The sequence below is a fragment of the Podarcis gaigeae genome (genome assembly GCF_964106915.1).
Source record: "Podarcis gaigeae genome assembly, chromosome: 8".
Lineage (NCBI taxonomy): Eukaryota > Metazoa > Chordata > Lepidosauria > Squamata > Lacertidae > Podarcis > Podarcis gaigeae.
In genome coordinates, this window is record NC_139684.1 from 12,953,398 (window position 1) to 12,978,318 (window position 24,921).

The 24,921-nt window shown below is 45.2% G+C and overlaps 1 protein-coding gene across 2 annotated transcripts in view; it reads left to right on the forward strand.

Annotated features, from left to right (window-relative positions):
* Positions 1-24,921, forward strand: part of CAPZB (capping actin protein of muscle Z-line subunit beta) — a 78,216-nt gene that overhangs the window by 6,316 nt on the left and 46,979 nt on the right. For both annotated transcript variants that reach the window (XM_083750330.1, XM_083750331.1), the window contains exon 2: positions 24,100-24,189. In XM_083750330.1, the coding sequence (XP_083606456.1) occupies positions 24,100-24,189 (90 nt within the window). The remainder of the gene's footprint in view (positions 1-24,099; positions 24,190-24,921) is intronic.

Below are 24,921 nucleotides of genomic sequence, written 5' to 3' on the forward strand. Positions count from 1 at the left end.
TCCTCTCCAGCTGACTTGGCACCCTAGAAATGGAGAGTGAGGAAGTGTTCCAAGGAAGAGGTGCCAAGTCCCATGGGTGTTCTCTGCTCCTGTAGTTACCCTAGTGTGGCATATTCATTTTCTTCATTATTCTGCCTTTCATCAGGTTGTTTTTTTTAAAAAAAAACCTATTATTATTGATTTGTTGCGTTTATATCCCACCTTTTTCTCCAAGGAGGGTACATGGCTCTCCTTCTTATATAATCCCCACAACAGCCCTGTTGGGTAGGTTAGGCTGAGAGGTAGTGACTGGCCCAAGGTCAGTGAGTTTCGTGGTCTAGTAGGGATTCAATCCAAGGTATTCTAAATAAAGCAGGTGGCCATTCCACCTCTGCTTAAAACCTTCCAGTGAAGGAGAGTCCCCACCTTCCAATCAAGGAGAGTCCCCCACCTTCCGTTCCACTGTAATGTGCAGCAGTAGTCAAGTCTTTATGTTCACAGGCTGATAATAGTGGCAAGACCATCTCTGAGCAGGGGGAAGCTGCTGTTGGTGTGCTAGCTGGCGAAAAGCACTTTGTCCTGTGAATGTGCTGGCAGTGGTTGTCACAGTTGCCTTGTCGCGTGTGAATTTTCAATGCACAAAACATCTTCGTCTCTACCAGTTCTTCTCCAAAGTGTCTGCTGGAGTACAAGAAAGCACCTCAAAGTTGTATTTGAGGATTCAGAGCACTGCCTAAGTGTCTTTGCCCTAAGTGTACCACTTTCCACTGTTTGCCAGCTTTTAATTCCACAGAAATGTTTCCCATTGAGTGTTAGGGGAGGGATAGTACCTCTGGTGGGGGACACATTGTGTGCTTGCAGAAGTACAAAAAAACCACTAAAAAAACAAACCACTGGGGAATTTTTTTAAGGGGACAAAGCCCAAAACTGCACAACAAGGACTGAGCAAGAGATAGGCACACAAGCCAAGATGTATTAAGAACACCTGCTGTCTTTTCTTTGGCTTTTCCTATTCTTGGCTGGAGTTGGATTTAGGGCTATGGTGACGCAGGTGGCACTGTGGGTTAAACCACAGAGCCTAGGACTTGCTGATCAGAAGGTCAGCGGTTCGAATCCCCGCGACGGGGTGAGCTCCCGTTGCTTGGTCCATGCTCCTGCCAACCTAGCAGTTCGAAAGCACATCAGAGTGCAAGTAGATAAATAGGTACCTCTCTGCTGGGAAGGTAAACGGCGTTTCCGTGCACTGCTCTGGTTTGCCAGAAGCGGCTTAGTCATGCTGGCCACATGACCCGGAAGCTGTACGCCGGCTCCCTCAGCCAATAAAGTGAGATGAGCGCCGCAACCCCAGAGTCAGTCACGACTGGACCTAATGGTCAGGGGTCCCTTTACCTTTAACCAAGGTGGTGCCCTCCAGATGTTGCTGGGAACTCCAGTTCCCATCAGCCTTGCCCAACATTGCCAGTAGCTAGGGATTATGGGTGCTGTAGTTCAGCAACATCTGTGGAGGGCATTGGGTTCACTATCCCTTATTTAGAATGTTGGCCTCCAGATTTAAGAGCAATCTTGATGGATCAGAGCAAAGGTCCATCATCTTTGGTATCCTATTTCCCATAGCAGTCAGGCGAATGCTTCCATCAGAGGCTGCAAGGAGGGCTCAGTGAGGTAATAGCCTTCATCAGCTCTTTGTCCCCAAACCTAGTATTCATATATGCTAATAGTGAACTCATTCCCAGAATGTGGGTTGTGGATGTTGTTAGACTCATTAGCCTGCCCTTCGCCGCAAGGTGCCAGGGTGGGGTCAACAATGCAAAATATAATATTAAAAGCAGCACACGAGGTATTAGCAGCTTGAGGGAACCCTAAGTTCCCACATTTCCATCTGCAGTTATAACAGAAAAAGTAAAAACAAATGATAATTTTAAAATCTGATATTAATTATAAAACTGCATTAATATAAGCATTCCAAATAGGTATCTAAATGGAATTGATAGTTGTAAGCTATGTCTTCAGACCTAGAAAGTCCAGTGAGATTTTAAAATGGCTGGGTGACTGATGGTGAACATTTGTCCTTACAGTACAAGTCCCTTGGTCACTATAACAGCTTGCAGAACCCACCTTTGCTGGTTATTTGTTAGTTCCTACGCCACAGACGCATCGGTGAAAATCAAGGATTTCCCCAAGACAAAGTGAATATGAACAATATCTCTACAGCACATGCCCAACACATAATATGCCTCAAAAAGGCATTTTCAGTGTTACATTGCCAACATCTATCTTAACTTACAAAATTCTTTTGGGAACCTTGTGTTTATGGCTCATGTCAAAGTGGGTGGTCAGGAATGCCTTTTACCACCTTAGGCTGGTCTTTCAAAAGATAGAACTACTGTGGTCACTCACGCTTCAGTAACAACCGGGTTGGGACTTCTGCTGCAGTGTGTTTCACATGTGGCTATCATTTGGAAACCTCCACTGGCCTAGTATGTGGCTGCCAGAGTGTTGGGCTGGGCAAAATGTACTGTGCATAAGAAGAATCTATTAGATTAGGCCATTGGCCCATCTTGTCCAGCATCCTGTTCTCACAGTGGCCAACCAGATGCCCTTGTGAGAAACTCTCAAGCAGAATCTGGGCATAAGAGCCCTCTCTCCTCCTGTGGTTTCCAGCAACATTCAAAAGCATTTCTGCTTCTGTGGAGGCAGAGCATAACTCTGGTGGAAACACGGGTGTGACCTGTTCAGTTGCGGTGGCACTGTTGTGGAATGCCCTCCTGAAAGAAGCCTGTCCGGCCCTGTTGCTGGTGCTCTTCTGTAGCAGCACTGTTGAAAACTGAAGTTATTGTGTGTTTTTTGTAAAGTCTTGGGTGGAAGCCTAGTTGGGTAATGAATTTTGCCTCCCTACAGTTTGGGTTCTTTGCTGATTCTCATAATGTGTAGTTCAAGATGGCCCCTATAAGGAGTAGCAGTAAGTTGCAGAGAGCTCTCAGCATGTTCCTAGAACTTCTTTTGCAAGATTCAGTAAGAAGCATAAGGAAAAACTTCCTGACAGTAAGAGTTGTTTGACAGTGGAACAGACTCCATCAGAAGATGGCAGACTTTACTTCATGAGAGGTTTCTAAACAGAGATTGGATAGCCATCTGCCAGGGATTCTTTAGCTGTGGTTCCTGTCTTGCAGGGGGTTGGACTAGATGACCCTTGAGGTTCCTTCTGACCCTATAGTTCTATGATTCTATAAGCCTCTGCACAAGAGAATTCCTTGTCACCAATTGAAAAGTAGAGAGCACTTTTAAATTTGAATGTGGGTTCAAACCATGTCCCTGCTGCAGACAGGCCAAGCCATTTTATGGCCCAGGGGCCCAGTCCATAGAATAGGATTACGCGCATGGGAGCTGACAGAAAGCACTGTGAATCTGAAAGACTATTATGCTTGTGAGCACAACTAACACACTAACCACAATAATGACTGGTAAATAAGTCCTAAAATTTCAGAACTGAAGCTTGTACGTTTGTCCCAAATTGGTAAGAAAAACTAAATCCTGAGGGAAGTGGGTGGTGTGGTGGTTTGAAACACTGAGTCAGGATTCAGAGAGCTGTAGTTACATCCATGTGGCCTTTGTACTTTGAGGTGGTCCCTGCTGCTTCCCTCCTGGGGGGGTTGTCCAACTTTCAACTTGAGGATGCTAATTAAGTGAGGAGGCTGCAGCAAACTGCGCTTTAAAGCAGTGTCTGGGCATGCTGGAGAAATCGACCAATGCCGTCCAGCATCGTTGGTGTGCCCACCCACTTGAATCAGGGTTCTGAAACAAGGAACAAGTTTTGAACTTGGAGTGGTCCTTTGCTTTATGGAGCTCTTAACGCATTCCAGCTTTACAGATGTTTGTGGCATCGCTAGGGCTTCCAGATCCCTTCCTAGCTAGCCCTGTACTACTCTTCCTAGCCATAAAGCAGCTAGCTGCGTGTGGTAATTCCAGCTTGTGCAATCAGCAGCACTCACCCAGGATGTGTGAAGCAGCGGCCTCCTAAGACAAATCTCCATTCTGTTATGCTGTGGACCGTAGCTTATATTTTTTGTAAAGGAGAACCACTGTGCATGTGGACTAACCTTTCTGCTTGAATCATTTTGCAAGCATGGTACAATGTCTGAGCAAGCAAGATGTGTTTAAGAAAGATAGTGTGGGAACATGGTTTTTTTTTAGGATGGAAGCTCTCACGGTTCTAGTTAATGGGGTTAAGCTCAAGTGCACCTCTGTGTGTGTTCAGTTGTACACATTCTCTCTAGGCTTTAAAGGGGTTTTCTGCATGGAACATCCCAGGTTCCCCACCCTCGTTGCTCTTCTCTGTACCGTATGCCGTGTTGATGCTTGCCAAGCATGATTGACGACGGAACTGAACAATTTGCACTTGGTTTCCTAGTCAACGGGTTAGCGGAGTTCCTCTTGAAATGTTGGAAGAGGAAGCCAGATGTCTTGCTTTTAAAAAAGCAAGGAGTGCATGTGTGCGGAAATTAAGAATGGTCTGCTCAGTTAGGTCATCTGTGACAGACCCAGGGAGTCTTTTGGGGTCTTTGAGGTGTTCGCTGCGTCTGATTTAGTGAGACTCCAGGTGCTGAAAAATGAGTGAGGCCTTCCTCTGGCTCTCCCAACAGTGTGACGTAGGGGTTAGAGTGTTGGACTAGGGCCAGGGTTATAATCTTCACTTGGCCATGAAGCTCATGGGATGACCTCAAGCCATCCACTGCCTCTCAATCTAACGTACTTCACAGGGTTGTTGTGGGGATTAAATGAGGAGAAAAGGGTGGGATATAAATGCAGTAAGGAAACAGCTGCATGGGAAAAGTGGCTAAGCCAATGCTAACTGCTGCAGTCACCCCCCAGTTGTGATAGTTGCTTGTTTTGAAAAGGAGGACTAGACAAATTCATAGTGCAAGGAAAGTCTGCTAATAGGGATTGGCTCTGATGGCAAAGTGGAACTTCCATGTTCAGAGGCAGGCAGAGTGTATTGCTCCTCAGGGGAGAGGGAGGGACACTACCTTGAGCCATTCTTCTCATTTATGTGCATTATCATGCATATGTCCCTTGAGCTGAGGCCTGGCATTGCCAACAGACTCGGGCAGAGTCCAGGCTCACCTTAATACCTACTGCTCATAGATGTTTGATACTGGATTCAGAACCCGAGGGAGGCATTGCTGTTCTTGTTCCATGGCAAACATTCTAATCTGGCTCCCCAGCCCATAACTTCCTCATTACTGTTTAGAAACTGCCTGCAAGTAACTTTTTAAAACCGCGCTGTAAATGAAACCTCCCTGATATTTCTCTAGGGTATCTGCTATCCTTACCCCCGCCCTGCCCCGACCCCCAACTCTTTCCTTCTTACGCGGACTGTGTTACTGAGCTTGAAACTGATCTCCAGCTACCTGCCTTCCCCAGTTTTATTTTTTGCACACTGGTGCATACCAGAAATAGAAAAGTATCTGGAGGACCAATGTCTGTGGCTTTTTAGCTGGGCTCTCTTGCTGCGTCTCCGCGCTGCAGGCGTCGGAAATATAACCCTAGGCTTTGAGGGGGGAAGTCGAGAAAAGCCAAGACATAAATGGAACTGTGGGAGCCAATGCCAGGTCAGAGAGCGCTGGTAGCAGTAATAAGGTTTTGGCAGGGCCTGGAGCTGGTCTCTTAATGTAGTGCCAGGGTGCAGCTGACAATAAGAGGATGGGCATACATTAAGCCTGCTTGCAACTGATGCCTTGGCAGCTCTCCACACACTTCTCCTTCATTTACTGGCATACTGGAGGGAGTTGGCATTTTGGGGCACTTGTTTGGGCAATTTTGGCTCACATTAGGCTTGTGAGAGCTCTCACTTCCACCCCCTTCCAAGTCTTCTGAACAGTGGAGGCTGGTTCACTACCTTGTCAACCTCAGCCATTCCACCCACCCCACCCGTGCACCTACCTACCTTCCTTCTTTCTTACAGTCTTTCCCCATCTCTCATAATACTAGAACTCATGAACATCCAATGTACAGTGGTACCTCTGGATGCGAACGGGATCCGTCCCGGAGCCCCCTTTGCATCCTTAAGCGAACACAACCTGCGTCTGTGCGGGTTGCAATTCACTGCGCATGACGTCATTTTGAGCGTCTGCATGAGCGGCGAACCCCGGAAGTAATGCGTTCTGTTACTTCCGGGTCGCCGTGGAGCGCAACCCGAAAACATTCAACCTGAAGCTACTTTAACCCGAGGTATGACTGTAGTTAAATGTTGGAGGATTCAGGGCAAACAAAAGGAAGGACTTCGTCACAGCACTAAAATTCATGGGAGAACAAGGCTATAGGTGGCTACTAGCCATGTTGACTGTGCTCTGCCTCCACAGCTGGAGGCAGCATTGCTTCTGAATAAGATTTGATGGAAACTGCAGCAGGGCAGGGTTGCTGTTGTGCTCAGGTCTTGCTTTGGGGCTTCCCATTGGGGCATCTGGTTGGCCACTGCAAGATCAGGATGTTTGACTAGAAAGGCCAGTAGCCTGATCCAGCATCCAGACTCTTCTACTGTCACACCAGGCCTTACTTCACAGGGCAGAAACAAGATCTCAGGTTCAGTGTTGGCTCCTTGGGTTCAAGGCTGTTGTGTTTTAGCACACTGTAAGTCTTGGGCCTCTCTGTCTGTTTGCTTTCGGAGGGTTGGGCCAGTTAGGATTTTGTGATAAACTTCTTGGCAACTTCCCAGAACAAGCTTTGTTTCAAGCTAGCATTGCCTTTAGTTCTACTCTTCCCTTGCCCCCCTCTGAGTTTTGTTTTGCTTGCCTGCCAACAGAAGATCGTATCAACGCCCCAGATGTAGATCTGTAAAATACCAGGTGGATGAGGGAAGAGGCACAGCAGCTGCTTCTAAAGTCCTTTTTAAAAAAGAAGAGGGAGGGGGTCAATGTAGCTTGAGGACTGTATGTGGGATAGGTGCCAAATGAGGAGCCCAGAGGGGTCTGTTGCTACCCTGTGTTGAGAACAGAGCACGCTGGACCCATTCTCCTAGAGCTGGATTTAGAATAATGGGCTTTCTCTGTACTAGCATGGACTTTTTCCTCAACCAGAATAGCTTCCAACTTCCTTTCAGCGCAGGCGATCCAGTTTACACTGTGCTCTTCTTTTTTTTGTGAGCAGATGGAAGTTTATAAATCTATTATTTTTATTTTAGAGCATTTCTATCCTGCTCTTCAGCCAAAAGGTCTTTCAGAGTGGCTTAGGTGCATTCAATTAAAACAGGACGGTCCCTCCATGCTGACAGTCTAAAAGGAACATGACACACAAGGGAAAAGGGACAGGGAGGTAAGAGGGGGGAAATCAAACTCAGACCACCAATTCTTAAGCTGCTGTTCTTATAATGACGAGCTGGCACAGTTTGGGGGCAGGAGATGCCTGATGGAGCTGGGCTTTTGGCAAAGCTGATGGAACGAGCCCCTCTTCCATTCTGTCTGAGGCCTTCTGATGGAATGGCTGCCCTCAGATGACAGTTGAGGAAGAGGAGGCCTGATGGAGCTGGCCTGTCACACAGTTGGAGAAGTTCCTCTGTTGCCATGAACAGGGACCTGGTGACAACATGCAATAGTTGTGTGTGTGTGCCACTTCTGATGTAGCAGCACAGAATGCACAGGAGGTGCCTGACAGCCCCTGTTTGTGGTTTTAGATGTGTAGAGGTGTGAGGAGGAAAGGATTAGTGCAATGTCAGCTGCTTTTGTCACAGTGGCACAGAAGCCTGTCTTACCAGCCTTGCAGATAAACTTACACAGTTGTTATTAGTTCCAAGGTATGAGTGCAAGAGTTTGCTCGCCTCACATCCTGTTCTCACAGTGGCCCAAAAAGAAGCCAGCAAGCAGGTCCTGAATGCAACAGCACTCTCTCCCTGCTTGTGGCCAGTGGTATTGAATTGAATGGTGAAAACCTGATCCTCTGTGTGTGTGAGAACTCCCAAAGTGAGCTAGTATTCCTTTTAGCATTCCTTGTCCAAGTATAATCCCCAACTTTTTCTTTTTTCTTTTGAAAAAAGACTCAGTGTTTGGAAAACAAATTTATAGGGAGACTTCGTGAAGTTAATCCTGTTCTTGTAAACACATCCGCTCTAGCAGGTGGAAGCTCTGACAACAGAGCTTCCACCCTCGACAGCCATGGTGGTTAAAAGCTGTGAGTGGGAAGGGGAGCCGAGGCTGTCTCTGCCACAGCAGGGCTGAACTGGCTAATGTCTGCTGAAGTCTCTGGGCGGCTGCCACTGCTACGCTTACGGCTAGTATCGTAAATCTGTCCCAGACTTTGTAAGAAAGCCAAGCCAACCAAGCAGAGGGGATGCAAACTTCCTCTGTCCTGAGACTTAGCGGAAATGGTGGGGAGGCATCCATATTTTCATTTCAGCTGCAAATCAAAACAGTCTCTCGTTCAGCTCTCCTTTGCGTAAATGCACAAATCTCTATATTGCAGGATTTTGCTGCAAAACGAAATGGATTGCCTTGAGCCCCAGGTCGTGTACCTCAGCTGATGCCTACCCAGAAACAACATGCTTTTGTGTGTGTGTGTGTGTGTGTGTGTGTGTGTGTGTGTGTAGGTGTTGTCAGTTTTCAGGCTTGACATAGTTTGAAGCCAAACTCTAGACTACTGGTTCCCAAACTTTCTCAGGTCACTGCCCCCTTGGGTTCAGTGTCAGATATTTAAACTAATCGCCAAATGGCACCATAAGCTTAGGTTACGGTCACCAGCACAGTGTCTAGGCACCATTCTCCCCCCCCCCCCCCAATGATGATGATGATTTTTCATTTCTATACCGCTTTATATTTTAAAGAAAAAATATATTGTTTTATAACACATTAAAACATCAAATAAAGCAGTCCAGAATAAAGCAAATTCAAGCTTCAAGGAAAATATTTCAGATCCTTCTCTACGTGACATTTGGCTTTCCCCATATTTATTTACCTACTTGATTTATACAGCTGCCTTGTAGAAGAAGTAGTCTAGTGTAGTGGTTAGTGTGTCAAACTAGGACCCTGAAGATCAGTGCTCAAACCTCCACTCAGTCATGAAGCTCACTGGGTGACCTTGGGCCAGTCTCAGTCTAACCTACCTCATAGGGTCATTGTAGGGTTTAACTGAGGAGGAGGTGAGTCATGTACTTCTTGTAGGAAAGGGTGGGATATAAATGCAATAAGTAAGCTGTTCTACTTACCTGCTTAAGAAAGCTGGAGGGGGTAGCCAGATGAAGATGTCAGTCGCCAACCCGACATCCAGAGATCTCCATATGGTAGTAACTGGATCTGTGCCAATTGCAAAAAAGCACCTGGCACCTTGGGAATTTCTAACGCTGCTTGGGTTCCATAAACTCATTCCCAGAACCCGCTGCCATACACTACAAAAAACATTATTCAGTATATTGGTTTGCACAGTCCGCTAAGGAACATTTTATTGACACAATAAAATTCAGAAGTGTATCAGTTAATTGCATGTTTATTCAAAGTCCAATTCAATAAAATGGGTGAACCTGATCTAGTAATACCAGTTTTTCAAGGTCATCAGCATTTCACTCTCCTTGCCTCTTAGTGCCCATCTGGGTAATCCCACTGCCCCCCCACCAGTGGTAGTACTGCCCACTTTGGGAACCACTGGTATCTATACCTTGTACATCCAGGTAGTGTCTCTTACATGCCGGTTACAGCCAGACCAGACTATATGCTTATTTCTAATGTTGGCTGACTGTTAACTGTCACAGTAAGGGACAGAAACTTGGTTTGAAAGCTGAGATTCTTAAGAAGGTGGATTTAAGGCTTCCTCAGAAATGTGGCATGCGCACACACCATGTGTCTTGTTGGGGCTTATTTCTATGCCGCATCCCAGCCTGCATGTTGATGCCATTTCCTTCCTCTCTTTAGCGGCTGCTAAAATATCCTGGCTTCTGCAAAATGCAGTTGCTATGAATGCAAATTGCATGCAGTGGGATTTCTTTTTTTTTGTAGCATTCATTTGAAACACGGTATTTTAACTTGCTTTGCCTTGATTGGATGCTGTTACTGCAGCCAGTGGATCAAGCAACTATTTCCCCCTCTGCTTCTTATCTTTCAAGTTCCTAGATTATTTGTCTCTTTCCCCCTCCCCCCATCAAATTTCAGCTTCTCTATACATACATTCCAGGAACATACCATAGCTGCTTTAATAAAATGCTGATATTTTGCTGTGAAAGTTTCTGGCACTGTATTTTGGGGGGTGGCTTGTGGTGAAAAGGGGAACATGCAAGAGGGAGCATAAAACATAATTTTCAAGCTTCCTGCTTAACAAGCCAATTCGTTGAGTTCATGCTTGTCTACTGATGCCGTTCTGAACTGACTGGGAAGTGATAACCTTCTTTGGTCATGTTCCTTGCTTGGAATTCTACTCTGTCAGATATTTATCTGGACCATGGATAAAAGCAGTACCAAAATAAAGTATTTATCTTACTTTATTATTTTATTTAGAGCTTTGGTATCCTGCGCTTTGGCCAATTAAAACGAGAGAGACTTGCAGGCTTAAGGTCGGAAAAGCACAACACAAAAGGGAAGAGGGAACAGGGAAGGCAGAGGAAGAAACCAAACTGGGGCATCAGTTTTTAAATAGTAATTTTCTTATAATGGCTAGCTGGCATAGAAACAATTCAGGGGGCAGTAGCTGGCCTTTCAGCAAAGCTGATGAAAGAAGCCCTGCTTCCCATCCCTCCCTCTGAGGCATCCTGGTGGAATGCATTATGACCACAAACCTGTTCACTAGTGCCCATAAGCCATGTGCATAAAACAGGAAAATAATCACCAGTGATACACAGATAAAATCTGTAGATTTTTAAATATATATATGTGTGTGTGTGTAACTAAATTATAGGCTGGCTGAAATAAACTGAATTGCAGGCATCTAAAGTAGCACAAGAAAGGAGCTTTGCTGAATATTAGTAGGCAGGGAATTCCAAAGACATCACACAAGAACTAACCAACAGATGTGGGCAGGACTAGGGAGCCTCAGGCCCGCCCAAGGGCCACATGTGGTTCCCAAGGCTTCTCTGCCTGGTCCTCAGGGTGTCTCCCCAGGGCATGCCACTCACTTGACCTCTATCTGTGGCCTCTGTGAGTGCTTTTGCCTGGCTGGACTGTATCCTTAAAGCTGTGGTTATGCCAGTTGCTTGCTTCGATGGAGGCTGGAAATATGTGTGGAAACTTCTGCTTTTATGTCGTTGGAGTGTAGTGTGTGCTCTACCAAAAGAAATCACATCCATTCTTCTGGCCATTTTTGCTTCTGACCACAGCCATGACTGGCATGTGGCCCCTGGAGGATTCCCCATGATAGAATGTGCCCCTCAGGTTAAAAAAGGGTTTCCCGCTCATGCAGTAGGGATATTTGGACAAGTCTGTATGTAAGGTAGGTCATCACATAGCAGGCCTTCATAAACACACAAAATTGTGTTCATAGTACAAATACTGCAATCCATACAACTGAGTCATAACCTGCTGCATGACCATCAAGGCAACCTTGGTGCTATCTTGCTGCTGCAGAGGCATAGGGAAGCTTTTTCATTCTGTTTTTCCAGTAAGTAGTTGATGATTTGTTGGCTGGACTAAGTTACACGCCCCGTAAGCTATGAGGGCAGAGACGTGTGCAGGAAATGCCCCTGGCGAAAGCATTAATTGCTAGCCAAACATCTTAGTAAAATGCAGGGGAGAGATGCAGTTCCTCCCCCTGCTTAAGCTATTGATGTCACTTGTTCCTTCCTCCTGACGCCATGCTTATTGGGTAATGGATCCTTCTTTTTGGTCAAGTTTATAGTCTGTGGGTCTCCTTGGCATTGGATGAAAGGAGCCAAATTGCACAGTTACGGTTAATGACAAGTTGTACAAATAATCAACATCCCTTCTATTATGCAGAAGATAAACAGAAACACAGAAGATGCAGGGTCAAAGAGAATGGCGTCCTCTCTCCCAAACCTCTGCCTGTCTAGAGTGAGCATGTAGCATAAAATTCTGGTCTGGGGCTGTGGGGAGATATTTGCTCTGGGGGGAATTTCTCTGTTTGGTCAGCAGATTTTGGCCACTGCTGGAACGTCAAAGGTAACATTGTTCTTACGTTCCCTCTGCAAGACAATGCACAAGCCGTATTTCATCTGAAAGGGAAGTTCTAAAATCTACTGTCTTTTCTTAGAACCAATCAAAATCTCACAAAATAGTGAGCAATTTGATTCAGCTTGGAGAACTGTTCAGGGTTTCAGAAAGCAAATGTTGGATTTGTTGTCAAATGTTATTTAGGAAGTTGTAGCATATTGTTATACCTTGTGTACACCCGTGTGTGTGTCCTCGGGCATACAGTTTACCCATCCTTTGTGCCTTCTGGGGTGTTCTCCAAAACTCAAACATTTGCATGCTTTTGTAGCACGTTGACATCGATCTGGCGATAAAAATGGTGTTTGACTCTGTGACAGCCACAGCTTTAGACAGCAAGTGCTTTCACTGCTGTTATGTCCTTGAAGTTGTTTCTCTCCTTTGTAAAAAAAGAGAGAGAGAACTTTACACAGATAGCCCTGAATTTTTCAGTCTTGTAGGATTCACGGAAAGCAAAGCAAGAATATATTAAGTAGAAGGGGAGCTGGTAACAAAGCAGATGTCAGAGTGAAGATCCCAAGGAGTGAAAGCATCTTTGCAGGAGGTTTATTAAAGGAGATTTACCTTGGCCGAGGGTTCCCGTTAGCTCTAGGCTCTCAGATCTCTCCATCCTGGAGTGACTGGAATTGTAAAATAAGAAGTTCATTTAGAACTTCCCCTCTGCACTCCCCACTCCTGTCACGGCAGTTCGCTCCTGGGGTGAAGATGCGAGCAATGGAAAATTGCCCACATGCTCTGAAAATCCCAAAGCTTTGGAGATCTTGGCTTGCTTTGCAGCCCACACTGGGATTGGTATGCAGAGCTCCGCAGTTGCCTTTTTGTGGAGCAAAGCGTTGTGTTTTCTTATTCCCTGCACTCTGGGGCAGGAGGAAATGCCCCGACAGGCCACAGTGTTGGTGGGTAATGCAAGAATTAAGTCCAGTTCAGTTTCTGTTGGCAGGTGAGGGCGTGTTCAGAAACTCTGTGTGTGTGCTGGGCAGGGGAAAGGTCAAAATTATATATCAGAAGGCAACCCAGAGTGACCATAGTCAAGGCAGTTTTGTAAATGGAAGACAATTTGTGGTTTTCTCCATTCAGGGCTTCAGTGTGCAATGAATGGCCAGATATGTGTGGTCATGAAGATTAGTAACCTTGGAGACTCACTTGCAAGACTGAGGAGATCCAAATTTTGCACCAACAACAGAAATTATTTCTGTTGAAATAATGCAAATTTGAGTAGTTTTGCTTGAGTTACAGAACAGCTCCCCGCCCTGTCCCCACAGTAGTTATGGGGGATGGCACAGAGGTCCCTGAAGCCCAACTTCTTAACTCACCCATCTTGCTTCAAATACATCATCTGGTGTGGGTTTTTTTGCACTCTCTCAAGCTTGTATCTGTGTCCAGTCTCGCCTTGCTCTGCTACACTATTCTGGTTCTCTGAAATAAAGAAATAATGGGGAAGAAAACTTACTGAAGAGTGTGCATTGGATTGTGTGCATTACTCGCCTTTTCTTCCTTACCATTCAGCATTGTCATTGAACTGCCTTGTTCTTGTCTTGTGTTGATGCTTGATGGGCTAGAACTGGGAGGGGGAAACACATTTTGCTAGACGCCAACTACCATCATCCTTTCTGACCACTGGCCATGCTCCCCGGGGCTGATGGGTGATAGGGTTCAAGAATCACATAGGTGCCTGACCCCTGGGCTAGAAACTTGAAATGCTCTTGGGCTTGTCAATTGGAAGGTCCCAGCTTCTGCCAACCTAGCAGTTTGAAAGCATACCAGTGTGAGTAGATAAATAGGTACTGCTATGGCGGGAAGGTCAACAGTGTTTCCGTGCACTCTGGCTTCCGTCACGGTGTCCAGAAGCGGTTTAGTCATGCTTGCCACATGACCCGGAAGCTGTCTGTGGACAAATGCTCAGCATGAAAATGAGATGAGCGCCACACCCCATAGTCGCTTTTGACTGGAGTTAACCGTCCAGGGGTCCTTTTTATCTAGTTAGTTTAGACAGCCCTGAGCTAGATGGACCACTGAATGTGACTTGGACTTGGAACAGTTTCCTCTGTTCCTAAGATCTTTCTTCCAGAGATCTTAAGAGAGCTGCTGCCAGTCAGTGTTTACAGCTCTCAACTAGATGGACCAGCAACTTCCTATGTGCCTTAAATGTCTGTCTTCCTGAGATATGGGAGAGCTTCTGGCAGCCCAGGATAGGAACAATATTCAGCAGTTTCAGTTATGTTCCAGAGTCTGTCCAGAGATCTGTGTAGGTGGCATTAAAAGCACTGTAGCCTTGGGCAGTCTTGAAGTTTAACTCACCTGTGATCCAGCCCTGTAGCACCACATCATTAATCTTTATGAGCGATGTGTAACACTTTTTCTCCCAACCGAAATTCTGAGTCATAGGAAAGTGCTTAAGGAAGCAGCCAGTGAAGTTTAGTGTCTCCTTTCCCCTTCCACTCCTTTTTAAGCAATTCCAGCTGGCACTGGTGGGGCAAGCTGCTTCCTCTAGCGTTCTCACGATCCTGAAGCAGAGACCCTGACCCGGCAACTATGTGCTCGCTTTCTGAAACTGTGTTGCAAGGAGCGGTGGGGGGCAATGACAGTATGTGGCCAGAAGGATCCTCTTTCTGGGGTCAGCTGCTAGTCACATCTTCCTATGCCAACCTAAACAGTGTTTTGGTTTTGCTTTGTTTTTCCTTTGTGAGGGGATGAGCAGGGAAGAGGGTAGAGCAGGGGTCAGCAACCTTTTTCAGCCGTAGGCTGGTCCACCATCCCTCAGACCATGTGGTGAGCCGGACTGTATTTTGAAAAAAATAATGAACGAATTCCTATGCTCCACAAATTACCCAGAGATGCATTTTAAATAAAAGGACACATTCTACTCATGTAAAAACACACTGATTCCCGGACTGTCTGCAGGCTGGATTGAGAAGGCAATTGGGCTACCTCTGGCCCCCAGGCCTTAGGTTACCTACCCCTGGAGTAGAGCAAAATGCTTTTCTGCATCTGTGCTAAGTAAAAAGTCCAGGCTCCTGAATTTGGAATTGCTTCTACAGGTAGCTTGCTTGCATACAGGCTCTGGATTTTCATCTAGTTACGAAGAGTGACTCCGAACCAAGTAGTTCATTTTTTTTTTATAATATTTTTTATTGAGTTTATGAAATACAGAAAAAAGAATAGAAAACAGATTATAGAAATAAAATAGAAAAGTTACAAATTTCCATGTTCTTTTTTCCATCAAGTCTAATGGACTTCCCCACATCCTCCAAACCCTGCATTCTCTGTGGTACAGAACATCAGCAATTTGTTAACTTGTTTCAATACTTATTGTATCCTTCATTTTATCATGTTACCTAATTTCAAAGATGTTATAACCCAAATCATGTACATTTTCATTTAAACACAATAAAGTTATTTCATTATTCTACCTCTGACTTCTTGTGCCTTAATTTCCATTTCATTAATTTACCATTGCTGAAGCTAGAATTTCCTAAAGGGTGCATTTTTTAACATTCGTACAGCTTATAATGTTTTTTCAAATAGTCCTTAAATTTTTTCCAGTCCTCCTCAATTGTTTCTTCTCCCAAGTCTCGGATTCTGCCAGTCATTTCGGCCAGTTCCATATAGTCCATCAACTGCGTGTGCCATTCCTCCAGCGTGGGTAGATCTTGTGTCTTCCAATGCTTTGCAATCAGGATCCTTGCTGCTGTAGTGGCGTACATAAAAAAAAGTTCTATCTTTCTTAAACACTCTCTGGTCCACCATGCCCAGGAGAAAGGCCTCCGGTTTCTTAGGTAAGGTAAATCTAAGTACCTTTTTTAGTTCATTATGAATCATCTCCCAAAAGGCCTTCACTTTCGGACAGGTCCACCAGAGGTGAAAGAATGTCCCTTCCGCCTCTTTACATTTCCAACATTTATTGTCAGACAGGTGATATATCTTAGCAAGCTTGACTGGGGTCATGTACCACCGGTATATCATTTTCATAATGTTTTCCTTCAAGGCACTACATGCCGTAAATTTCATTCCGGTGTTCCATAACCTTTCCCAGTCTTCAAACATAATGTTATGCCCCAAATCCTGCGCCCATTTTATCATGGCGGATTTGACTGTCTCATCCTGAGTATTCCATTTAAGCAGCAAGTTATACATTCTCGAAAGTAGTTTATTCTTTGGCTCTAACAGTTCTGTCTCTAGTTTCGATTTTTCCACCTGGAATCCAACTTTCTTATCCACTTTAAAAACCTCCTGAATTTGTGCATAGTGCAACCAATCTCGCACCTTGTCTCCAATTTTTTCAATTATTTCCCCATATTTAGGCCAATTGGCCTCCATGTTAAGTCTCTTACGTGCCTTGGCCTCCACCGGTGAGAGCCACCTCGGAGTCTTACTCTCCAATAAGTCTTTATATTTTGTCCAGACCATCAAAATTGCTCTTCTGACAATGTGGTTTTTAAACAATTTGTGCACTTTAACCTTGTCATACCACAAATATGCATGCCACCCAAAAGCATTGTCGAACCCTTCCAGATCTAGGACATCAGTGTTTTCCAGTAAGATCCAATCTTTCAACCAGCAGAAGGCTGCAGATTCATAATATAACCTCAAGTCTGGCAGGGCAAATCCCCCTCTTTCTTTCGCATCAGTTAATATTTTAAACTTTATTCGGGGCTTTTTGCCCTGCCAAACAAACTTGGAAATATCCTTCTGCCACTTTCCAAAACATTCCACCTTGTCCACGATCTGTAGGGCCTGAAACAAAAATAACATTTTCGGCAATACATTCATCTTTATGGCTGCTATTCGGCCCAACAAGGAAAGTTTCAATCTTGACCATATTTCCAAATCTCTTTTAATTTCTGACCAACATTTCTCGTAATTGTCTTTAAACAAATTCAAATTTTTGGAGGTCAGATACACCCCTAGGTATTTTACTTTTTTAACCACATTTAGTTCTGTTTCTTTCAGAAACTCATCTGTTTCTGTAGTTGTCAAATTTTTTGCTAGAACCTTAGTTTTTTGCTTGTTCAGTTTAAATCCCGCCACCCGACCAAAGTCAGAAATTAATTCTAACACTCTTTTAGTACTAGAGACTGGCTCCTGTAATGTTAATACCAGGTCATCTGCAAATGCTTTCAATTTATATTGTTTCACTTCGACCTCAATTCCCTGTACCAACCGGTCCTTTCTAATCATGTTCAATAGCACCTCCAGAACTGAAATAAACAGTAGGGGGGATAGAGGGCACCCCTGCCGTGTCCCTTTTTCAATTTTAAACTCCTCTGTCACCACATTGTTTACTATCAATTTAGCTTTTTGTTCTGAATATATTGCTTCTATTCCATTTTCAAACCCCCACCCCACTCCCATCCCTTCCAAGTTTTTCTTCATAAACATCCAAGAGATATTGTCAAAGGCTTTCTCCGCATCAATAAAAATTAAAACCGCTCTAGTGTTAAGATTTGTTTGTAGAAGTTCCAAAATGTCGATAATGTTTCTTGTGTTATCAAACAAATGCCTACCAGGGAGAAAGCCGGCCTGGTCCTTATGGATCACTTCATTAAGCACTTTTTTAAACCTACTTGCCAAAATGTCCGCAAAAATTTTGTAATCCACATTTAGGAGTGAGATGGGGCGGTAGTTCTTAAGCTGGGTCTTTTCAGTTTCTAGTTTGGGTATCAATGTGATGAAAGCTTCTTTCCACGTTTCCGGTGCCTTCCTCCCCTCCATAATCTGGTTACAGACCTCCAACAGAGGTTGTATCAAATAGTCCTTCAAAACCTTATAATATTTGGAGGTAAGTCCATCGGGGCCTGGAGATTTGCCTAATTGAAGGTTCTGAATGGCACTTTCAATTTCTTGCTGTGTGATATTACTATTCAGGGTTGTTCTCATTTCCTGAGGTATTTTCTGTAATCCGTTAGTTTTAAGAAATTGGTCCACCTCCGAATCTTTCTGCGGCCCTTGTGAATAAAGTTCTTTGAAATATCTCTGGAAGCACTTTCTAATTTCCTCGGGTTTCTGAACCATTCTCCCTTCAATCTCTAGATTTGTAACTGTATTAAGTTTTTGTCTCTTTTTCAACTGCCATGCTAGCAGTTTCCCACACTTATTTGCTGATTCAAAAGATCTTTGTTTCATTTGTTAAATTTTCCATTCCACCTCTTGATTTATCAATTTCAAATATTGTGCTTGGAAAAATTTCACTTCTCTCAGCACTTCCTTCGACTTGGGCCTAGATCTTAATTTTTTCTCTCCATCTCTTATTTTTTCCAATATCTTCTCCTTCTTTTCATTCCAGAACTTTTTCTTAATCGTGTTTTGTTGTATTAGAAACCCTCTCATAACTGCTTTACTTGCGTCCCAGATTGTTCTTTTTTCCACAGTGGTATTTAAATTTATCTCAAAATAGTCCTTTAAAGTTTTTTGAGCCTTCTTAACAATCTTCTCGTCCCTTAGTAAGGTGTCATTCATTTTCCATCTAAAGGATCCGGTTGTGTTTAGTCTCAGTTCCATTTTCAGGGCGTTATGGTCGGAGCAGGTTTTTGGGCAGATTTCCACCTTTCTAGTCTTGGGTGCCAGTCCTCTAGTTATCCACATTTGGTCGATTCGTGTCCATGTCAGATGAGCTTCAGAAAAGAAAGTTCCTTCTTTTCCTAGGGGGTTCTTAACCCTCCATATGTCAATTAAGTCCATATTGTCAGTCATTTCAAAAAAAGTTTTAGGTAGTCTGCCATCTTTCGTTATGTTAGCGCTTTGCGACTTATCCATATTTACAGACACAACCCCATTCATGTCGCCCAACATAATGATGTTGTTGTAATCTAAATAGTCCAGCATAATCTCGTGCAGCTTCCTGAAAAATTCCAAGTAGTTCAAATGGTCTTCTAAGGCATGACCTGGGAGGCTTGAACACTAGAGGGCAGGTGATGTGGTTTGTTTTCTTTGTCATGCAAGCCATAGTTTATTCTGATGTATGAAATGGGAAACTGTGGCTTGCTCTTATCCTCCAAAGCAGAACTGTAAACCGTGGATCTGCTATGTTACGTTACGTCTGCCTCCACAATTGGAGGCAGCAATGCTTCTGCATACCAGTTTCTGGAAGCTGCAAGAAGGAAGAGTATTCTTGTGCTTGAATCCAGCTTTGCGTGTTTCCAACAGGCATCTGGCCACTGTGATTACAGGATGCTTCACTATATGAGCCATTAGCCTGATCCAGGAAGGCTTTTCTTATGTTCTTTATATTCTTATTTTAACATGTATTATCCTACTTTTCCTTCAAGGGCTTAAGAAAAGAGTAAGTGGTTCTCTTTATCCTCAGAACCATGTTATGAGGATAAAGGCTGAAAGGAAGTGACTGGCCCAAGGTCTCCCAGTGAGCTTCATGGCTAAGTGGGGATTTGAACCAGGTGTCCCAGGTCTCAGTCCAACACTCTAATCACTACACCACACTTGGCTCCCCGGAGTTCTGGCCTGGAGTTTGCTGATTCAGACATTGTAAGCAGCTGCAGGTTGTGTAAAATAGGAAACTGAAAGTGAGGCTCGGGGTTGTGGGTGGGGAGAAACAAAAGCTTGCGGTTTGATGACAGCTGGGTTGAGACAAACCTCCAGTATTTCCCCTTTTATTGTTCTTTATATTTACTAATTTATTTAGAAAAAAATTACTGTCTTGCCAAAAAAAGGCTCCCAAAGCAGTTTATGCATTACTACAAAAAGCAGGCTGTCTGTGTCTTTAGGCTTACAATCCCAAAAGGCTTACAGCACAAAAGGAAAATGCACTGGGAGGGAGAAGGAAATAAACTTGGGGTAAAGTTCTTAGGTTTTAATGACCAGTTGGATTTATTTATTTTTTGAATTGTAAATAACATTTTATTATATTTTTAATACTGACAGTATACAAGAAACTACAATGACCATTGTCAAATATCTGCTTATTGCTGTGAAAGGCTAGGACTCGTCTGTGGCATATTTTGTTTCTAGCATTTCAAACTGCCTTCCCAAAATTGCTATCCTGATTTCCCGTGTGGTCCTCTGTCATTTTGTGGCACTTTGAGAACCACTCTGCAAGAGTTTTCCATAGCTTAGTGGTAGCGCATCTACTTTGCTTTCAGAAAGTCTCAGGTTTAATCTCTGGATAGGATTGGGAAGACTCTTCCTGTCTGAAAACCCCGGGAGCTTCTGCCAGTCAGTGTCTGCTTAAGTATAAAGGCAGCTCCCACTGCTGCCGTGTTCCTGCTCATCTGCAGGCAATTCTTGCTCTTCATAGGTGAATTACTACTACAAGCCTGCCTTTTGCAGCAGTGAAATCCAGCTAACGGCACTCTTTTCCCCCTGCTTCTAAAAATATATTTTAAGACATTGAAGCAAGTACCGTCTAACAAGTTGCTACACAAAAGAGTGAAGAGGCGGGGGGGGGGAGGAAGAGGAGGAGGGGGAATTGTTTTTTATATTTTATTCCACCTCTCCACCAGTCAGCTGAAGGCGGTTTTCATTAAAACATAATGAATATAAACATGTAAAGCTTTTGTGTCTGTTCTTGCTGATTAAAAATCTGAAGACCGGTAACTTGTTTTCAAGACAATTGCAACCTGTTCTGTACAGTTGGTCAAAAGTATCCCCCCACCCTCAACTTCAGGCACACCCATAGGGTCCACCTTCCACCATGTCAGCATTTGTTTATTTGGCCTGTCTGTTTTGAGAGTGTGCAAGTGCTGCATAGTCGGGTGTGTGTGTGTGTGCGCGCGTGCTGTGACCTCTGAAGAATTCATACCTAAGAATCCATTCCCAGGCTCCATCCATGGTTGGCATTTCCAACTCCTGCAAAGGAGGAAGCGCTGACACCGCTTGCTAATGACAGGTGGTGCGCTGGGAGCCCTTGGCGCCACAAAACTGTGCTGAGGACAGTTTGCAGGCACATATTTGGGGCTCTGTGTTCTTTCCTGTTGAAATGGGGGGAGGGTGTCACAGTTCCCAGCCTTGCTGCTCCCTGCAAGTGTGTGCTGCCTCCCTGCCCTGCCAACATCAACAGAAGTTGTCTTCCCTCTGGATGTACTCTTGCAGCATAAAGCTTCACTATACTGTCACTGCCACAGGCCGTGTGCCTCTGAAAACCAGTTGCTGGTATTTGACAAATGGGAAGAGAGAGAGAGGTGCACTCAATGCACTTGGGGTCCTGCTTGTGGGCTTCCCTTTGGGTCATAGAATCATAGAGTTGGAAGAGACCACAAGGGCCATCGAGTCCAACCCCCTGCCAAGCAGGAAACACCATCAGAGCACTCCTGACATATGGTTGTCAAGCCTCTGCTTAAAGACCTCCAAAGAAGGAGACTCCACCACACTCCTTGGCAGCAAATTCCACTGTCGAACAGCTCTTACTGTCAGGAAGTTCTTCCTAATGTTTAGGTGGAATCTTCTTTCTTGTAGTTTGGATCCATTGCTCCGTGTCCGCTTCTCTGGAGCAGCAGAAAACAACCTTTCTCCCTCCTCTATGTGACATCCTTTTATATATTTGAACATGACTATCATATCACCCCTTAACCTCCTCTTCCCCAGGCTAAACATGCCCAGCTCCCTTAGCCGTTCCTCATAAGGCATCGTTTCCAGGCCTTTGACCATTTTGGTTGCCCTCCTCTGGACACGTTCCAGTTTGTCAGTGTCCTTCTTGAACTGTGGTGCCCAGAACTGGACACAGTACTCCAGGTGAGGTCTGACCAGAGCAGAATACAGTGGCACTATTACTTCCCTTGATCTAGATGCTATACTCCTATTGATGCAGCCCAGAATTGCATTGGCTTTTTTAGCTGCCACGTCACACTGTTGGCTCATGTCAAGTTTGTGGTCAACCAAGACTCCTAGATCCTTTTCTCATGTACTGCTCTCAAGCCAGGTGTCACCCATCTTGTATTTGTGCCTCTCATTTTTTTTGCCCAAGTGCAATACTTTACATTTCTCCCTCTTAAAATTCATCTTGTTTGTTTGGGTCCAGTGATAGAAACTCAGATATAGAAGCTAGGCGCCAAATGTTGTTGCTTAAACCACGGTTACAGTCACCAAAACGGAATGCCTAGTTGCCATTTTTGGCCAGGCGGCTCAAAAGTCATATTTTCAACATGACTTTGGGGTCTGTGAAATTCATTCTGATTGTGCAGGTAAAATATAATGGATAGAATTATACAGGATGTGTTGCTAGTGTGTGAAAACAGACAAGATCCAAGGATCCTCAGGCGTGTACCTCCAGATGGTGGGGGCTTCTGGTGCCCGGGCAACTTCATGGTCTCAAGTCAGGTGCAAAATGTGCCTGGGAAATTTCGAATGCTGTTTGGTGCATCTAGGTGGGCTGCTGAATGCTGGACTAGATTGACGTCTTTTGGCCTCATCTAGCTTCAAGTCCCTTCTTATGAATAACTGAGAGGGAAGGCCGTTTTCTTCATGCCCTGTGTGGGCACTTTTTTGGCTGCTGTGAGAATAAGATGCTGAACTAGGTGGGCCTTTGTATTCCCTGTTGCTCCTAATGGCAACAGCTGTGTGTGTGTTTCTTGTACTGTACAGTGGTATCTCGGGTTACATACGCTTCAGGTTACATACGCTTCAGGTTACAGACTCCGCTAACCCAGAAATAGTGCTTCAGGTTAAGAACTTTTCTTCAGGATGAGAACAGAAATCTTGCTCCGGCAGCACGGCGGCAGCAGGAAGCCCCATTAGCTAAAGTGGTGCTTCAGGTTAAGAACAGTTGCAGGTTAAGAACAGACTTCCGGAACGAATTAAGTACTTAACCTGAGGTACCATTGTATCCTATTTCACTCGTTCACCTTTGCTTAGGCTGGGAGCTAAGCACTGTAGACTAAAAGAAAGAATAGATGTGGGATGGCACTATCCTGTTTAAGGCAGGGCCACTCGACCTCAAGTGGCTGGTGGTCACAAGTATAGCAAAGGGGGCATCTGGTGGTTGCTTTTGGGGGGTGCAATCTCTTCCCTCCTACAGTTTGATCCTAAATTGCAAGATTGAAAGTGGGAAGCCTTTGGGCAATAATTTGGTGATCCCTCAGATAATAATTCCATCGCCACGCAGCTGTGCCAAGCGAGCCTCACTTCCAGTGTGTATTGAATGATTGCCTTTATGGTGCAAGATGTCCCAGGTTATGAAAAACGTACTGACATGATTTGCCATGTTCAGCAGCAATGCAGTGTGCTGGGGTCAAGGCTTAGCTAAGTGACAGAGCACCTGCTCTGCATGCAGAATGTATTGCGTTCACTCCCCAACACAGTATACTGTATTTTTCGCCCTATAGGACGCACTTTTTCCCCTCAAAAAATGAAGGGGAAATGTGTGTGCGTCCTATGGGGCGAATGCAGGCTTTCGCTGAAGCCTGGAGAGCGGGAGGGGTCCGTGTGCACAGACCCCTCTCGCTCTCCAGGCTTCGCGGACCTCTCCGCAAGCGGGGGGAGCGCTCCCGCTGCTTGCGGAGAGGTGCCTGCATGCGGAAGCCTGGGCGCACTGAGCTCAGCACGTCCAGGCTTCGCGGACCTCTCCGCAAGCGGGGGGAGCGCTCCCGCTGCTTGCGGAGAGGTGCCTGCATGCGGAAGCCTTCGCGCGCTGAGCTCAGCACGTCCAGGCTTCGCGGACCTCTCCGCAAGCGGCGGGAGCCGGCCCTGGGCTCCCACGGCTTGCAGAGAGCTGCCTGTTTGGGGGCTGGGGTCAGGGGAAGCTCCGGCGGGCCTCCCCCGCCCCAGCCCCGCGCCTGGGGGGGATATAATTTTTTCCCCTTTATTTCCCCCCAAAAAAACTAGGTGCGCCTTATGGGACGGTGCGTCCTATAGGGCGAAAAATACGGTAGATAAAAAGGATCTTGAGCTGGGAATAACATCTGTCCAAGATTCTGCAGTTCATCAAAGTAGGCTGTCCTGGGGCTTGGTTGGGTCAACACTCAGTCTGGCTTGGTACAAGGAAACTTCATTCTGTTCTCTGTGAGTGATTTAACATCCCCCCCCTTTGTTTCTCCTCCCACAGAGTGACCAGCAGCTGGATTGTGCCTTGGATTTGATGAGGCGTCTGCCTCCCCAGCAGATTGAGAAGAACCTCAGTGATTTGATTGATTTGGTGAGTATTGGGGTATCTTAAACTAGAGCTGAGTTATCATGTCCCCTGTTCATGCCAAGCCATTGTTTGCACCAACCAATTTAGATCCCAGTTAAAGGCACATGGTAGACCAGCTTACCCTTGCCTGGGGCTCTCCAGATATTTTGGGCTACAGCTTCCATCCTTGCGGCTAACTATTGACCAGCTGGCTGGTGGGAGTCCTGGTACAACAATATCTGGAGGATAGCAGGTTTCAGTAGAGAAACCATGGTTTAGAGTTGATTGTCTTCATTTTCCACCTGCTCCAGATTGCAGTAGGCAAATCAGTGTTCGTAGCTGCTTGTCTGCTCTCACTTGACGCACTTCTTTTTGGGAGCAGTGGACGCTAGAAGCAAGGCAGTGGCTGCAATTTTGGCTTCTCGCCTCAGACATTGTGGCAACTCTTTGTCTGCAAACCCCTTTCAAACAGTAGTTTGTGGTTCTGCTTTGCTAGCTGATTTTGTAGCTGAAATTTCACAGCTCTGATATTGGGAGAATTGTAGTTGAGGACTTGTGTAAAGACTGCAGTGCCCTTAGTATGACATCTGAATTAATCCTCTTTGTGTGAGACTGCTGCTGTTTTCAGGAGGTACGCTGTGACCTCACCCAGAGGGCACACCTCTGTTCCTGTACCTGCTTCTGTAATTGGAGAAACGCCATAGATCTGTGGTAGAGCATGTGCCAGGGTCCTGACTTGGCATAAAGCAGCATCTT